The 14,011-nt window shown below is 55.8% G+C and overlaps 2 protein-coding genes across 4 annotated transcripts in view; one reads left to right on the top strand and one right to left on the bottom strand.

The window, feature by feature from the left end:
• Positions 1 to 872: 872 nt before the first annotated feature.
• BAP1 (BRCA1 associated protein 1) lies at positions 873 to 13,376 on the top strand. 3 transcript variants are annotated; one of them, XM_065686952.1, is made up of 17 exons: positions 874 to 1,007; positions 4,469 to 4,498; positions 4,594 to 4,648; positions 4,847 to 4,979; positions 5,306 to 5,425; positions 5,672 to 5,733; positions 5,815 to 5,957; positions 6,809 to 6,887; positions 7,537 to 7,660; positions 7,968 to 8,085; positions 8,455 to 8,642; positions 8,988 to 9,121; positions 9,695 to 10,167; positions 10,294 to 10,400; positions 11,048 to 11,140; positions 11,671 to 11,743; positions 12,049 to 13,376. In XM_065686952.1, exons 1-17 carry the CDS (start codon positions 971 to 973, stop codon positions 12,180 to 12,182), a joined length of 2,103 nt encoding a protein of 700 aa, XP_065543024.1. In that variant the 5' UTR covers positions 874 to 970; the 3' UTR covers positions 12,183 to 13,376. The 3 variants fall into 3 exon arrangements, with proteins under 3 accessions (XP_065543022.1, XP_065543024.1, XP_065543023.1); XM_065686951.1 differs by having other exon boundaries at positions 10,294 to 10,454; XM_065686950.1 differs by lacking the exons at positions 11,671 to 11,743; positions 12,049 to 13,376 and having other exon boundaries at positions 873 to 1,007; positions 10,294 to 11,134.
• A 219-nt stretch (positions 13,377 to 13,595) lies between these two features.
• Positions 13,596 to 14,011, bottom strand: part of DNAH1 (dynein axonemal heavy chain 1) — a 78,194-nt gene continuing 77,778 nt past the window's right edge. Inside the window, 1 exon segment of the mRNA XM_065687635.1 lies at positions 13,596 to 13,717. Within this exon segment, the coding sequence (XP_065543707.1) occupies positions 13,596 to 13,717 (122 nt within the window).

Genomic DNA, 14,011 nt, shown 5'->3' with positions numbered 1-14,011 from the left:
CCCCAGTGGGGCGCGGGATGAGGTGGGATGGGGTGTGTGTGGGAACAGCCGCGGAACAAAGCCGCGGCGGGGCCGGGCGCAGCGCGGATCCGGTTCCTATATTTAGCGCGCTTCCTAAGGAAGTGCAATGCAGGGGCTTCTGCGGGCTCCCCGAGCGCCTCTGGGGCGGCAGCAGCGGAGCTGCCGGGGGGTGACGGTGGTGCTGCTGCCGCAACCCCTCCGGGAGCCCTTGCAGCGCAACGCGGGGCAGCAGAGCTCTGCGCACAGAGCCGGCCGGCCTGGAAAAGCCCTCTGGGATCATCAGGTCCAAGCGTTATCCCAGCACTGCCAAGCCCATCACTAACCCACGGCACTGAGGGCCTCGCCTACACAGTATGTGAGCAGCTGCAGTGACTCCAGCCTGAGCACCCGCTCTGTCATACCCAGTCTAAACCTCCTCTGGCGCAGCTTGAGGCCGTTTCCTCTTATCCTGTCACTGGGGAGAAGAGACCCACCCCCTCTCTCCAGCCTCCTTTCAGGTAGTCGTAGAGAGAGAGAAGGTCCCCCCGAGCCTTCTCTTCTCCGGACAAAAGCCCCGCCAAGCTCCCTCAGCCGTTCCTCATCACACTTTGCTGCAGGCCCTTCACCAGCTTTGCTGCCCTTCTCTGGCCCGCTCCAGCACCTCAGTGTGCTGGAGGTGCAGCAGTGAGGGGCCCAGAACTGAAGGCAGGGTTCGAGGCGCAGCCTCCCCAGCTCCCGGCCCGCTGACACAAGCCGCCCGGAGCAGCCCAAGCGCGGCCCTAGCGAAGCCGCCGCTCCCCGGCCCGCCCCGGGCCCTCCGCCACCACGCTCCCCCCCGCGGCGGCACACACGTGGCGCGGCGCGCTGGCGTCACGCAGCGTCGAGCAGCAATGACGTGCCGGGGCAGGCGACGACGCGCCTTGCTGGGAGTCGGGGCCGGACATGGCGGCGCGGCCCGGCCCACGGGAAGATGAATAAGGGCTGGCTGGAGCTGGAGAGCGATCCCGGTGAGCGCCGGGGCCGGCGCCGGGGCGGGAGGGGGGCTCTGAGGGGACGGGACGGGGGTGGAGCCTGGGCCTGGGGCTGTGAGGGGCCGGCCGGGGGCTGGGAGGGAGCTCTGAGGAGCAGGCCGGGGCTGTGGGGTGGAGGGGTGAAGTGGGGGGTGCGGAGGCAGGGTTAGGGGTGGAGGGGTGAAGTGGGGGGTGCGGAGGCAGGGTTAGGGGTGGAGGGGTGAAGTGGGGGGTGCGGAGGCAGGATTAGGGGCCACAGCGCTGGAGTGGGCGGGCAGGAGGGCAGGGGAGGGTGTAGGGCAGGAGTAGTGGGTGCTGGGGGAAAGGGGACAGTGCAGGGTTGATGTGTACGGGACATAGCCCATAGGGGCGTAGGGAGAGGTTATGAGGGTGTAGGGTAGACAGAAAAGGGGTGTCAGGAGGTTGGATGTAGCGCTGAGGACAAGGATGGGGTGAACAGGGCTGCAGGAGCTCTGTGAAGGCTCAGCATGGGGCCTGGGCGCTGGTAGCTTAGGTACAGGGGATCTGAGGTGCCCCAGATACCTACCTCTGTGTGTGTATAATCTGGTAAACCCACACATGGGGGCTCTGTGGAAAACATCTGAAATGCAACAAAGGTGTCACACGAAACATTCATTTGGGGCAAATGAAGCCCCAAAACTTCGTGGAAATACAGGGAGGGGAACCGTGTGGGATGCCCCTTGTTTCAGTGCTGGCTGGCAATTGCCCCAGGGCTTCATGGGCAATGAGGACAGCCTGTGTCACTTGGGGGCATGTGAGGATGGCCTCTGTGTCCCCTGTGTATCAGATCCTGCCAGTGCTTTGCAGCTCAGTGGTTGGATCAAAGCCTCTCAGGGAGTCCAGGAAGGGTTCTGAAGAGCCTGGTGTGGTGCCTGAGCCGCTGGGAGCAGGATGGTCACGAGTGTCCCCTTCCTACTGTGTTGGAGGTTTCTGTGGTGGAGTCCTAGAGTTTGGCATTGGCAGAGTGTTGTTTTAACACCTCTGAGTTGCTGTAGTGCTGTGTGGGGTTGTCCTTCCGGAGGCTGAGGGCTGCTCTTCGGGACATGGTGGTGTATTTTCGCGGCTGTGGGTGAGGGAATTGGAGCCCTAGCATTATACTCATCTTCCTGCCCTCAGCAAAGGACTCTCTGCTCTTGGTCTCTCAGTCACCCCAGCTTTTGCTGCTGTTAATCCTATTTTTACTGATACTCGGGAATTGCCCAGGTTATTCTCATCCTCCCCCTTCTTCACCACAGTGATGCTGAAGACAGGATGCAGTTTGAATTCTCCCACCTGGGAGGGAAGGTTCTTTGCTTGGAATATAATCTGTCTGGGCAGAGGTGAGCTCTCAGCATGCTTTGGATTTGTGGAGGTTTGGATGCAGAGGTGACAGCTGGGACAGCAGTTAGGAATGTCTCATGTGCTGCTCTTGGCATTCAGCACATCCCATAAGCTGCCCAGCTTCTGCCACAGGGCTTGCGATTGGAAGCTCTCGGTGCTTTAGTGATCAGGAAGGGTTGGTAGATCCAGATTTGGGCTGTCCGTTGCGGCTGCTGGGTAGAGAGGGCAGCCTTGGGAGCCTCCAAGCTGCTGGTGTAGCGCTGCATGTGCTGGCGAACACCAGAATGTTTCCTCCAGGCAACCCAAATGCTTTGGGATGGGGATTTCGAGTGTTCCAGGAGTGATGGCAGCAGAACTATGCCTTTTGGGATGCTGAGGTAATACAAAATACTGAAATGAACTGGAGAGAAAACATGGTTGGAAGGGAACCCTGAAGTCTTTGGCCCAAAGCAGAGCTGACTTCAGAGGTAGTTCGGGTGGCTCATGGCTGTGCCTGGTTGGATACACCCAAGAAGATTTCTGTACCCCCGTCTCAGGGCTCACCGTGCTGGTGGTGAAGAATTGGGTTTTTCTGGGTGCACAGTGAGAATTTCTCTTGCTGCAGCATGTTCCCATCACTTCTTGTCCTTTCATGGTGCACTCAGGGAAGCTTGGCTCCATCGTCTCTGCCCAGTGAGTGTCACTGGAGCGAAACACACAACAGCTGAGTTCCCATACCCTTCAGTGCAGTCCTGCTGATCAGACACAGTCCTAGAGGACTGCTGTGGAGGTATAGGAGTGCTCCAGGCCACAGCGAGCTTGGAAGTCATGCTTGGTCATCTCCTTCTGATAGTGCCTGCGGGAGCAGCGCTGCTTTTGGCATTTGGTGGTGTTTGTGTCCACAAGGCCTTGGTCTGGTGCAGAATTTCACTGGCTGCGAGGCAGAGCTTGAGGTATGGTTCACATCTCACATCACACGTTTTGCTGTCATCAGTTGACTGTAACTGTTGGAACTGGAGAGTGACTGAGGCCTTTGACCTTTGCAGAAGCTTTTACACTTGAGAGACTCTATCTGTAAACAGCTGTGACTCCTGCTTCCAGCTAAAGAGGGAACAAAAGCCATGGCTGCAGTGAGCATCTGAAGACCCTTGTGGAATGCAAGGACCACTTGCCTGAAGTGGGTTGCTGCACAGAAGGCTGCGGTGTTGCCTGAAGTCTCTGTAGGTGTCACCTGTACAACACAGCCTTCCATGGTATCATGAGAGCAAGGAGGCTCTCATCAGTTTGAAGCATGTCATTTCTACAGGGTGTTTCTTCCCACTGGCAGTTCTGGTTTTCTGCTCCCAGAAGTGTCCTCCCTGTTTTAGTCATTTTAACTTTGGTGTGGAAGCTCCTCTGGCTCTTCCCTTCTTGACTGAGCAACTTCCAACAGGTTCCTTAAACCCGTTGCTTACAGGGATGTTTTTCAGGATTGAGTCCTTCTTATTGATATTCCTTAGACTCTCTCCCAGGCTTTCATTAGCCTTTGTACAGCAGCAAAAGAAGCAGATTTATTATTCCAGTCTTAAGCTCACTAACAGGGGGACTGCCTGGAAACTAGGCTGACTGCCTTTGCATGGCAGTGGAAGCTGCTGCTCAGTCTAATCATCCTTCAGTCTCTTTGCTGTTGTGTGTGTATCCTGGTTATGTCCTTTTGTAATGGGAATTTTGTAGTCGCTGGAGGAAGGCTTTTGGTCCCCTGGGAGACCGGGAGATGAGTTAGAACTGTGCGTGTCGTTTAGGTGCTCCCTGCTGCTGTTCATGGTGGGGGGTTATTTCTTGGCAGGTCATCAGTGGGTCAGATGCTGAAGGTGGATCCAGCTTCCTTGGCCTCTGGCAGGAGAGGGTTTGTTCAGGTCCCCTCAAAGAAGGGGATGATGAATGGGATGGAGGGTTGAAGTGAGCCAGAGCAGCTCTGTGGTGAGCCAGGACTTAACAGTTTTCTCCTAGGGGTTAGCATGATCCTGGTGTTGCTCTGCAGCGTTCTTCTGACTGTACCTTGGCCTGGCACCACATGGGACCTTTGTGAACCAGTAGCAGCAGGTTTCCTTTCTGCTCTCTTCTCTCAGAAGTAACCTGTTGGGTTTATTCCTTTCCAGGTCTCTTCACACTCCTGGTTGAAGATTTTGGTGAGTGCAAGAAACTTTCCTGGAAAGTCAGTTTTGTGTTTAACTGTGTGTCCATTCTGGTGGGCTTTACACTAGCTTCTGCCCTTTGTTTGCAGGGGTCAAGGGAGTGCAGGTTGAAGAGATCTATGATCTGCAGAGCAAATGCCAAGGGTAAGTCACAGGTGTGAAAGCGTGAGTTTTATTAAACAGAATGTGTCACTGCCAGAAAGATGGGACTGGTGTTTCTCTTTTCCTCTCTGTCTTTGCTCTGCTGTAGTTTGAAACAGAAAAGGTTTCTGGTGCTGGGCAGTGCAGTCTCACTAGTTGTAGTTCATCCAAAACAATACAGCTGCTGAATTCTCTCCACAGCCCTGTCTATGGGTTCATCTTCCTGTTCAAGTGGATTGAGGAGCGCAGGTCACGCCGGAAGGTCTCTACCCTGGTGGATGAGACATCGGTGATCGACGATGACATCGTTAATAACATGTTCTTTGCTCACCAGGTAGGCTGGAGCCAAGGGGAAGCGTGCGTGTGTCTGATGTGACACCTCAGGGAAGCAATGTGGTATTGAGGGCAGCTCCTCTTTCCTGAGAGTCTCTGCCCTGAGCTCTAGGTTGGAGGGACTCCAGGGAGGGCTGCGAGCTCATGGGGCATGGTGAACTCTCTAAACAAGACTACCCTACTGTCCTTTGAGAGCCCAGGTCAGGTCACTGGTCTCACAAGTGGTACTTGTGTCAGTACTTTTCAGTTGATTATTGTCAACACTGGGGGATGTTGAAGAGTTGCCTTGTTCCTGCTGGTTAAGATGGTCCTTGTGTCACCCTCCAGCTGATCCCCAATTCCTGTGCCACCCATGCCCTGCTGAGTGTCCTCCTGAACTGCAACAATGTCGACCTGGGCCCCACGCTGAGCCGCATGAAGGATTTCACCAAAGGATTTAGCCCTGAGGTAGGGGCAGGGGTGTGCACGAGGGGCATATGGGAATCTGCCTCTTGCTCCCCTTGGGTTGATGCTCTAATGTAATTTCTTTAGCAGAAATTGTCTGTTCTTCTTATCTTGGGTTTCACCTCAGCAGAGCAGAGGGAGTGCCTGAAAGCTGCTCTCCCAGTCTTGGAAAGGAGGGATTGGGGAGGCAGTGGGTGAAGCATTTTGTTTGTTTCCTATTCTCAGTTTTTTTCCTTGCTGTCACTGCAGAGCAAAGGCTATGCCATCGGCAATGCCCCAGAGCTGGCCAAGGCCCACAACAGCCATGCCAGGTGAGTGAGGTGGATCTCCAGCTGACTGCTGCTGAAGGAAGCAGGCTCCCCGCTCACCTCTTGACTCTCCTGCCCTTGCAGGCCGGAGCCGCGGCACTTACCAGAGAAGCAGAATGGAATCAGCGCTGTGCGAACCATGGAGGCTTTTCACTTTGTTAGTTATGTCCCCATCAAGGGACGGCTGTTTGAGTTGGATGGGCTGAAGGTCTATCCCATTGACCATGGTAAGAGCCTGCCTGTTCCGATTCGTTGCTACAGTTGAACAGACACCCTGGTTTGTCCAGATGTATGTGCTGTTTTTCATTGCTGTGAGGCATTAGCTGATGTTTGTGGAGAATCACTCCAATGGCTTTGTCCTGAGTTTCTGCAGCTCACTTTGGAGCCTCTGTGCTGGGGACTGTGTCTGGAAAGCAACAATTCCTAAATGCATTGCATTGCTTTTTCCAGTCTCGCCATTATTCTCCCTAGTTGCTCAGGGTCACAGGGTCCTTCTGCAGCTCGGACATAACTCTGTATTGCAAGAATCTGTCTCCTCCTCGATCTCTTCATGTGCCAAATAACTGCTGTGTGTTGAGGCACAAGGTCCCAGTGCAGATCCCAGCAGGCTGCTCTGGATACTCTGTTTATCTTACAACTTGACTACTCAGATCTGTCTTCCAGACACTTGTCACTGCTAGGACTTCTGTCTGTCAGGCCCTTTGGTAAGGTACCCACTTGATAAGCTTGGGTTACTTAATCATAGTACCAGATCCAGTGGCACGTGGATCCCAGCAGGAGCTGGGATTTCCTTGGACTTTGGGAGCCCAAGTCTGTGAACCACTTGCTGTCAGTAGGGTTCAGAATTTGCTTTTCTGCCCTGCAGATAGCTCATGTTTTCCATTTGGAAGGCAGAGGCAGGAGGTTCCACATGTGGACTGAGAGCATGGTCCTTCTGCCTCCTGGGCCCCTCTTGACTTGCTCGCTAGTACATAAGGGAGCTGATGGATTGCCTGTGGTGTGGATGGCAGGATCTGCTCTGTATGTCGGCAGCAGGAGCCTGGCTCTGCCTTGTTGAGTCCAGCTCTTGTTCTCACAGGCCCATGGGCTGATGATGAGGAATGGACGGACAAAGCCAGGAGAGTAATCATGGAGCGCATCGGCCTGGCCACTGCAGGGTAAGATCCCGGGCCATGGTGCACGCACTGGCCCATTTTTCCCTGGATTATTTCTACTGTGGTCTCCGTGCAACAAGTTGTGCAAATGGGAGTGGAGAGTTTTGCCTAGGAGAGGTGCAGGTGTACTGCCTCTTTGCCTTGCCTTGCTTGCAGTTTGACTGCCTTCAGAGTATGTGGAGAAGCTATACTCTCCATGTGATGCAGAGTCCATGCAAATGGATGTGAGTGGTCAGATGAGGTCCCTGTAAACTGAAGTCCATAGGAGAAGGAATGGTGCTACTGGTCCTGAGCTGCACCTCTTGGATGCTTGGTCTTGAGGGTGACCAGGGAGGTTCTAGAGTCTGTCCTTGGAGATACTCAAAGGCCATGTGTGTGTGGTCATGGACAGCCAGCTCCAGCTAAAGCAGGGGTTGGAGCAGATGAGTTCCACACGCCCCTTCCAGCCTGTGAAGGGGGATTTGTGTTATGGCTGAAGCAGCCTTGCTCTGCTTCTTCAGTCAGTGTGAGGTTGACTTGACTTTGGGGGAAAAGCCTCTTGTGCGATGGTGCAGGGCAGGGGAGATGCTGCTCCCTGGAAGGAGGGGGCAGGAGCTGTGCAAGGCATCTGCTTGCTGGGAGCCAGGCTAATGTCTACTGTCCCTTCCTGCAGGGAACCCTACCACGACATCCGCTTCAACCTGATGGCCGTGGTGCCTGATCGGAGGATGAAGTATGAGTCCAAACTCCACATCCTGAAGATGAACCGCCAGACTGTGCTGGAGGCCTTGCAGCAGGTAGGACAGCCCAAACCCTAAGGGAGTGTGAGCCTGAGGTGGGAATAGGTTCTGTTTCCAGGGCATCTCCATGTGCTGTGGGGGCCCCTAGATTTTGGTTTATTTTTTTGTCCTTGGGAAATGTCTTCTGGAAAGAGGAGATAGCTAGCCTTGATGGCTGGCCTTTTGCTGCTCACCTGAGATACTATCCATGGCATTGTCCGTCGATAGTGCACACCTCATGAGTTCTGCAGTCCTTGAATGGGAGGGATGTGGCTTGGGTCACCCCAGGCCAGTGCTCAGTTTCCAACTGTCATTTGCCTTCAAGCTTATCCGAGTAACTCAGCCTGAGCTGATCCAGACCCAGAAGTCTCAGGACTCTCAGCCTCCTGAAGAGGTGAAGCCAGCCAGCAGCAAGACTGTGACCCTAGAGAGCACACATACAGGTACAACCCTGTTATCAGTGTTGTTGCCAGCCAGCCTGGCCTGCTGTGGTGTGACAGTGGCTGCCTTGACCTGGAGCTTGCGGCAGTTTTATGGTCAGCTTTTCTTTCTTTTCTCCATGCCTAGCTCCATGCACATGGTGCTGGGGTGTGGTAGATGCCTCTGTGCTTGGTAGGAGAGTTGTAGGGACGTGGAGTTTGAAAATGGGAGGGCTTAAGCTTGGGGACACAGGTGACAGCTGGAAGTGGAATGGGAAGTGGGTCTGATGGAGGATAAGAGCTCTTCTGCATGGTGGGAAAGGGGTGGCAGAGGACATGGAGTAAAAGGTGATTGTGCTGGTCATGAAAGGCTGTGCTGTGTTTGTATGGCAGATGGTACCGATGAGCCTGCCACCCAGGGCCACCTTGCAGCCATGCAGAGCCCACCCACCAAATCCAAACCAGCAGCAAAGGCATCAGCGAGCAGCATCAATGGGGCACCTCCAGGAAACCCCAACCCCATCGTGCAGAGGTTGCCAGCCTTCTTGGACAACCACAACTATGCCAAGTCCCCCATGCAGGTAGGCTGCAGCTCCAGGCCAACAGTGCCTGATTCAAGCTGAACTTTTTGCTCCCAGTCCCTCACCTCTGGGGGGCTGTGGCTCTTGACTGGTTTAAGCCCTTCCTCTGCCTTGCAGCCTGCCTGCCCTTGCACTAACCCAGACTGGGAGGTGAGAGGGCAGATAAGGACTGACCTGGCAGAAGATGTTAGTATCAGTGTTGGTCAGCTGAGCAAGCAGGGGAAGAGTCCCCTGTCTCCTCTTCAAAAGGGCACGCTCTGGTGTTTGGCTGGACCGAGGACATGTCTGCTGGGCTCCTCGTCCTTCCCCCGCTGCCAGCAGGCCATCAGCAATGGTGTTTTGCAGGAAGAGGAGGACCTTGCAGCAGGAGTGGGTCGCAGCCGGGTCCCAGTCCGACAGCACCAGCAGTACTCTGACGATGAGGATGACTACGATGATGATGACGAGGAGGAAGTTCGTAACACCAACTCAGCCATCAGGTGACTGAGCTGAGGGCAGGGAGCTGACCTTAGCAGACCTGCCAGTGGTGACTCCCAGATCTCTGAGAGCTGATAGTTGTGTAGAGCCTGTGCCTGTGTGTGCAACTAGGGCTGTTCTCTTCACCTGCTGTGTTACTGCTGGATTTTGTGAATGTCTTCTGCAGCTCTTCACTATCAACCGTGAATTTTGGCTGCTGTATGTATAGCTGTTTATTGGCAGCAAGCTTTGAGGAACCTCTGTTCCCCAGTGCAGACTGCCAGATTTGCTCCTGGTGAGTGTTGGTGTGCTTGGACTGCTGTGAAGGTCAGGAAATGGGGTCACAGCGAGGGTGCTTTTGAGGCTTGTGGAGGAAGAGTAAGGGTGTGTTCTAGCTGTGTAGGGGTGCCCACAGCAGAGGAGTTCAGTTTTGAAGTGCTGCCAGAGAAGCAAGCAGCAGCGGGGGCAACCAAGAAATATTTCTTGTCTTGCTTCATGCCAGCAGACAGCGAATACTGATGAGTGTGGAGCTGGCAGTGGCTGTGCTGGGCCTCCTTCCATCAGGCACTGACCTTCCCTCCTGTGTTCGTGGGCAGGTACAAAAGGAAAGGGCAGGTGAAGCAGGAGCACATGGCAGGGGCTGTGGATGGCCAGCTCTCCGTCCTCCAGCCCAACACCATCAACGTCCTGGCTGAGAAGCTGAAAGAGTCTCAGAAGGATCTTTCCATTCCCCTGTCCATCAAGACGACCGGCGGGGGTACTGCTGTGGCGGTGGTCACCCACTCCCAGCCCTCTCCTACCCCCAGCAACGAGAGCACAGACACGGCCTCTGAGATCGGCAGCGCCTTCAACTCCCCACTGCGGTCCCCCATTCGCTCGGCCAACCCAACGCGCCCCTCCAGCCCCGTCACCTCACACATCTCCAAGGTGCTCTTTGGCGAGGAGGATGGGCTGCTGCGGGTCGACTGCATGCGCTACAACCGTGCCGTCAGGGACCTGGGGCCTGTCATCAGCACCGGCCTGCTGCACCTCACAGAGGACGGTGTGTTCTGCCCGCTGGCTGTCGCAGGTAGGTGTCCACCAGCTTTAGGGGTGGTGGCATCTCCCCTGGGGTGACTAGACACTGTCCTTTGACTTCAGGAGTGGATAGCAGTCCTTTGCTGTAGCTCCTAACAGTTCCTTACCCTGTGTGCAGATGGGGGGAAAAGCTCCCCACCTTCCATCAAACCTGGTGATGAGGCCCCGATCACAATCAAACTGGACGAGAAGGAGGGCAGTGAGGCCAGTGACAGCAAAGAGAAGGTGGGACTTGGCAGGACCAGTGATCACCCTGGGGGGGAAAAGTATTCTCCCAAGGTGAGTTTTGTGCTGCAGCAGCCCTGGGGACATGGAGCCGCAGCAGCGCTGGCAGTGACTGAACCGCATGTGCACGCTGTCCCGCTCGCGTCGCCGCAGCCGCGCCTCGAGGTGCAGGGCAGAGCAGGTTCTGTGCCTTGTGTCACCATGGGGATGTTTCCCTCAGCAAGTGGGCAGAGCCGCTGCCTCCCGCAGCCGAGATGTCCAGGGTGCTGTGCTCTCCTTTGGGCCAGAGGGACCCTGCACCCCCAAGCCCCAGCCTGCTGGGACCTTTGCTGCTTGTCTGTGCCCTCCAGCTCAGAGCTCGGGCAGCACAAGTGCATAAGGGGCTCCCTGGAGGAGAGCTGGCAAGAAACTGTTTTACTCAAAAGGGAAGTTTGCAGCCTCAGTGCTGACTGATTGATCACCCTGACTCAGAAACTCACTACAATGCGCTGGTCTCTGGTTTCTTCCCCCTCCCTCGCAAGTATTTTTGGTTTTGATGAATCCTCCCTTTCCCAGTGCAGAGAGGAACATCTGCCAGCTCACCCCACTGGCTCCGGGGCTGCAGCAGGGCTCCACCTGCTGACGTTTGCTCTGCTTGGTCCTGGCAGGAGCTGCTGGCACTGCTGAAATGTGTGGAGGCAGAGATTGCAAACTATGAGGCCTGCCTGAAGGAAGAGGTGGAGAAGAGGAAGAAGTTCAAGGTGTGTGTCAATGGCTTGTTTGTGTTGCCAGTTTAGCTCCCTGAAGGCTCAATCTGGGTTGTCTTTAAGTCAAAGTGGAAGCAGAGTGTTCAACTGAGAATGGCCCTGGGGAGCATGTGGGGCCCTTTCCCATTACCAAACCACCCTATGGGGCAGAGCTCCTGCCAGGACAAACGGAAGCCCCTGGGCAGCACTGATGAGCTTGAGGTGGGTGGAGCACTGCACCTGGGCCACAGCTTGACACAGCATTGGCAGGAGGAAGCAGGGATTGTGCTTCAGGGCCTGGCAGGATTCCTCCCCTGCCCATGGTCACCTCTTCCCAGCTGTCCTTTGTGGAAAATGCTGGCACCTGAACTGGGATGGACACAGTCCCAGCTGTGCATTGGCCTGACCTGGCTGGGAGGTGGTCTTTCTCTTCTGGTCTCTTTGGCCTGGGAGGTGGGTCCTGTCACATCCATTCTTTGTCCCTGTTAGCCTTGAGCTCTCTTTCCTCCCCAGCACCCATTTGTGGGTTTGTCATCTCTTTGTAGATTGATGACCAGAGGAGAACCCACAACTATGATGAGTTCATCTGTACCTTCATCTCCATGCTGGCCCAGGAAGGTGAGCTGTGCTCTGTGGCCGAGGGGATGGAGCATGGGGCTTGCATTCAGCTGAGGGAGCTGCACTGAGCATGGCAAAGTGGCACCCGGGAGCCTGGGGAGCTCACCCTGCCCCGCTCCCTGTTTCTTGCCAGGCATGGGGCACGAGGTAGAGCTCAGTCTGTAGAGCCACGTTTCTTTGCTCAGTGTCCTTCTGGTTTGATAGTCCCAGGAGGAGCCTGCTGATGGGGCTTGGGTAGGACAGGGAGGGCTGTGCTCCAGCGTGGGCAATACCAGCATGGGCATGTGTGTGCCTATCCCCTGCAGGCATGCTGGCAAGCCTGGTGGAGCAGAACATCTCTGTGCGCCGGCGGCAGGGGGTCAGCATTGGCCGCCTGCACAAGCAGAGGAAGCCGGACCGACGGAAACGCTCTCGCCCCTATAAAGCCAAGCGCCAGTAGCTGGGGAGCCAAGACTTGGAGAAGCAGCAGCTGGGCCTTGTGTCTTTGGGCAGTGGCACTTGGATCTACATTCCCTCTGCCCAAGGAATGGGACCACAGCGACAAGCCCTCAGCTGAGGTGGAGCCTGGGGCCAGAGAGAAATTGGGTTTTCCTCTGAGCTCGAGTTGTGAAGGGCAGGAACACACAGTCCTTTGGGGAGACCCTGCAGCCACCAGCCAGCTGGAGCACACAGCTCCCTGACTGTGCCACGGCAGCTCCCATATGCCCTGGGCGTGTGTCTCGGCACCGTGGCTGAGGACTGGCAGGAGGGGAAGTGGCTGGTCTGGCGTTGTGGGAATGCCAGCAATGCCACTGTGAGCCTGAGCTGGCCGCAGGGGGCTGTGGCTTGTGTCCTGTGTCCAGGCCTTCAGCTCCCTGGTTCTCCCTGTTTTCTGACCCTCTCCCTCCCTTCCCCAAAGTTTTGATTCTGACTCACTTTTGGCCATTGCTGAGCAAGGTGGCTCCTGGACAGAGCCCATTCTCCTGCCCCATTCCCAGAGCTGGCCCATTTGCAGCCAGGCTGGTCCTGCCTTGCCCTGTCCCCTCACCACTCTGAGTACACAACCCCCCTGCCAGTGCAGCCAGGCTCCTGGCGCCCTGGGCAGCTCTGGTGCCAGGTGAGGAGGGATGGCCTCATCCCTGGATCTGGGCCTTGGCCCCAGCACTCTGGGTGGCTCTGCTGCCATTGCTGCTCTCCTGGCAACCAGTTCTGTGGATCACCCAGGATTGCTCCAGGCCCTGTCCTCAGAGAAACGCTGTGAATTATAAACAAACCAAGTTCATGGGGTGGCTTTGGTGCTGCTGGGCACGGTGCCGGGGGAGATGCTGCATGTGGAGTCCCTTGGTGGCCTTGGCAAAGCCTTTCAGCATGGGGAGAGGCAGCTGGTTACTGCAATGCAGAGATCGTGCAAACCAGAGGTCAGCACCTCCGGAGGTGTCCTGAGGTACAGCTGGGCCAAGGGGAGCTGCCACAGAGAGGACTCAATTTTGCAAGTCTACAGGTTTGTACAGATCTTGACTGTGGAATGAAACAGTTCTTTTGGTATTTGTTGAAGGGAAGAAAATCCTTCTGTCTCTTGCTGTGTCTAATATCAAGTGCTGTAAAAAACAGATCTGTCTGAAGGAATAAAGCTATCCTGTAACAGCCACCCAAAGGAGAGGTGTGTGTGTGGCTGGGAGCACTGCTCTGTTTGCTAGAACCTTGAGGAAATTGTGGGGATTGCAACACTACCAGGTGAATGTGATACTGGTGGAGCTGAGCTCCATTTATTGACAGCTCAGAGGGCAGGAGGAGAGGGGCTGCTGCCTGCCTGTGCTGCCTACCTCTGTGCTGGACAGCAGAGGCCATGACTGAGGCTGAGGTGGTTTCCTGCCTAGAAGTCCAGGGCACAGATCAAGGCTGCGCCCCGTGTGATCCAGTGCTTCTGTGGCTTGTCTGTAGGGATCTCCACAGCAATCATGTAGTTGGTGGAGTGGCCTGTTGTTGACAGCATGCCTGTAATGGGGGAAGCAAGGGTAAGAAGGTGGCACTGCAGCCCTCATGCTGCACACACACTGGGGAGTCCTGTCCAATTGACCCTCTCTGAGATCCCCTGTCCCGTCCCTGTGCTAAGGGACAAGCGGAGTGGGGCTGGGGGAAACAGGCTTGTGCATTTTTGGTGTGGGCTTGAGGATGGCCTGGCCAGAGGCACAGCTGCATAGCCATGGTGCTGGTGCTTCATCTCCACAACCAGAGCACCAGGAATCTTTTCCCCCATGGATGGCCTCACCCAGTGCGTGTCGGAGGAGC

Source organism: Lathamus discolor, chromosome 7, assembly GCF_037157495.1.
Source record: "Lathamus discolor isolate bLatDis1 chromosome 7, bLatDis1.hap1, whole genome shotgun sequence".
NCBI lineage: Eukaryota > Metazoa > Chordata > Aves > Psittaciformes > Psittacidae > Lathamus > Lathamus discolor.
The sequence above is the reverse complement of the archived record's forward strand: the minus strand, read 5'-3'. Positions and strand labels throughout refer to the sequence as shown.

Coding starts and splice junctions, on each gene's coding strand:
- BAP1 (XM_065686950.1), top strand. CDS start 971: ATGAATAAGGGCTGGCTGGAGCTGGAGAGCGATCCCG. Junction 5,734..5,814: donor GCCCACAACAGCCATGCCAG/GTGAGTGAGGTG, acceptor CTGCCCTTGCAG/GCCGGAGCCGCGGCACTTAC. Junction 5,958..6,808: donor GGTCTATCCCATTGACCATG/GTAAGAGCCTGC, acceptor TTGTTCTCACAG/GCCCATGGGCTGATGATGAG.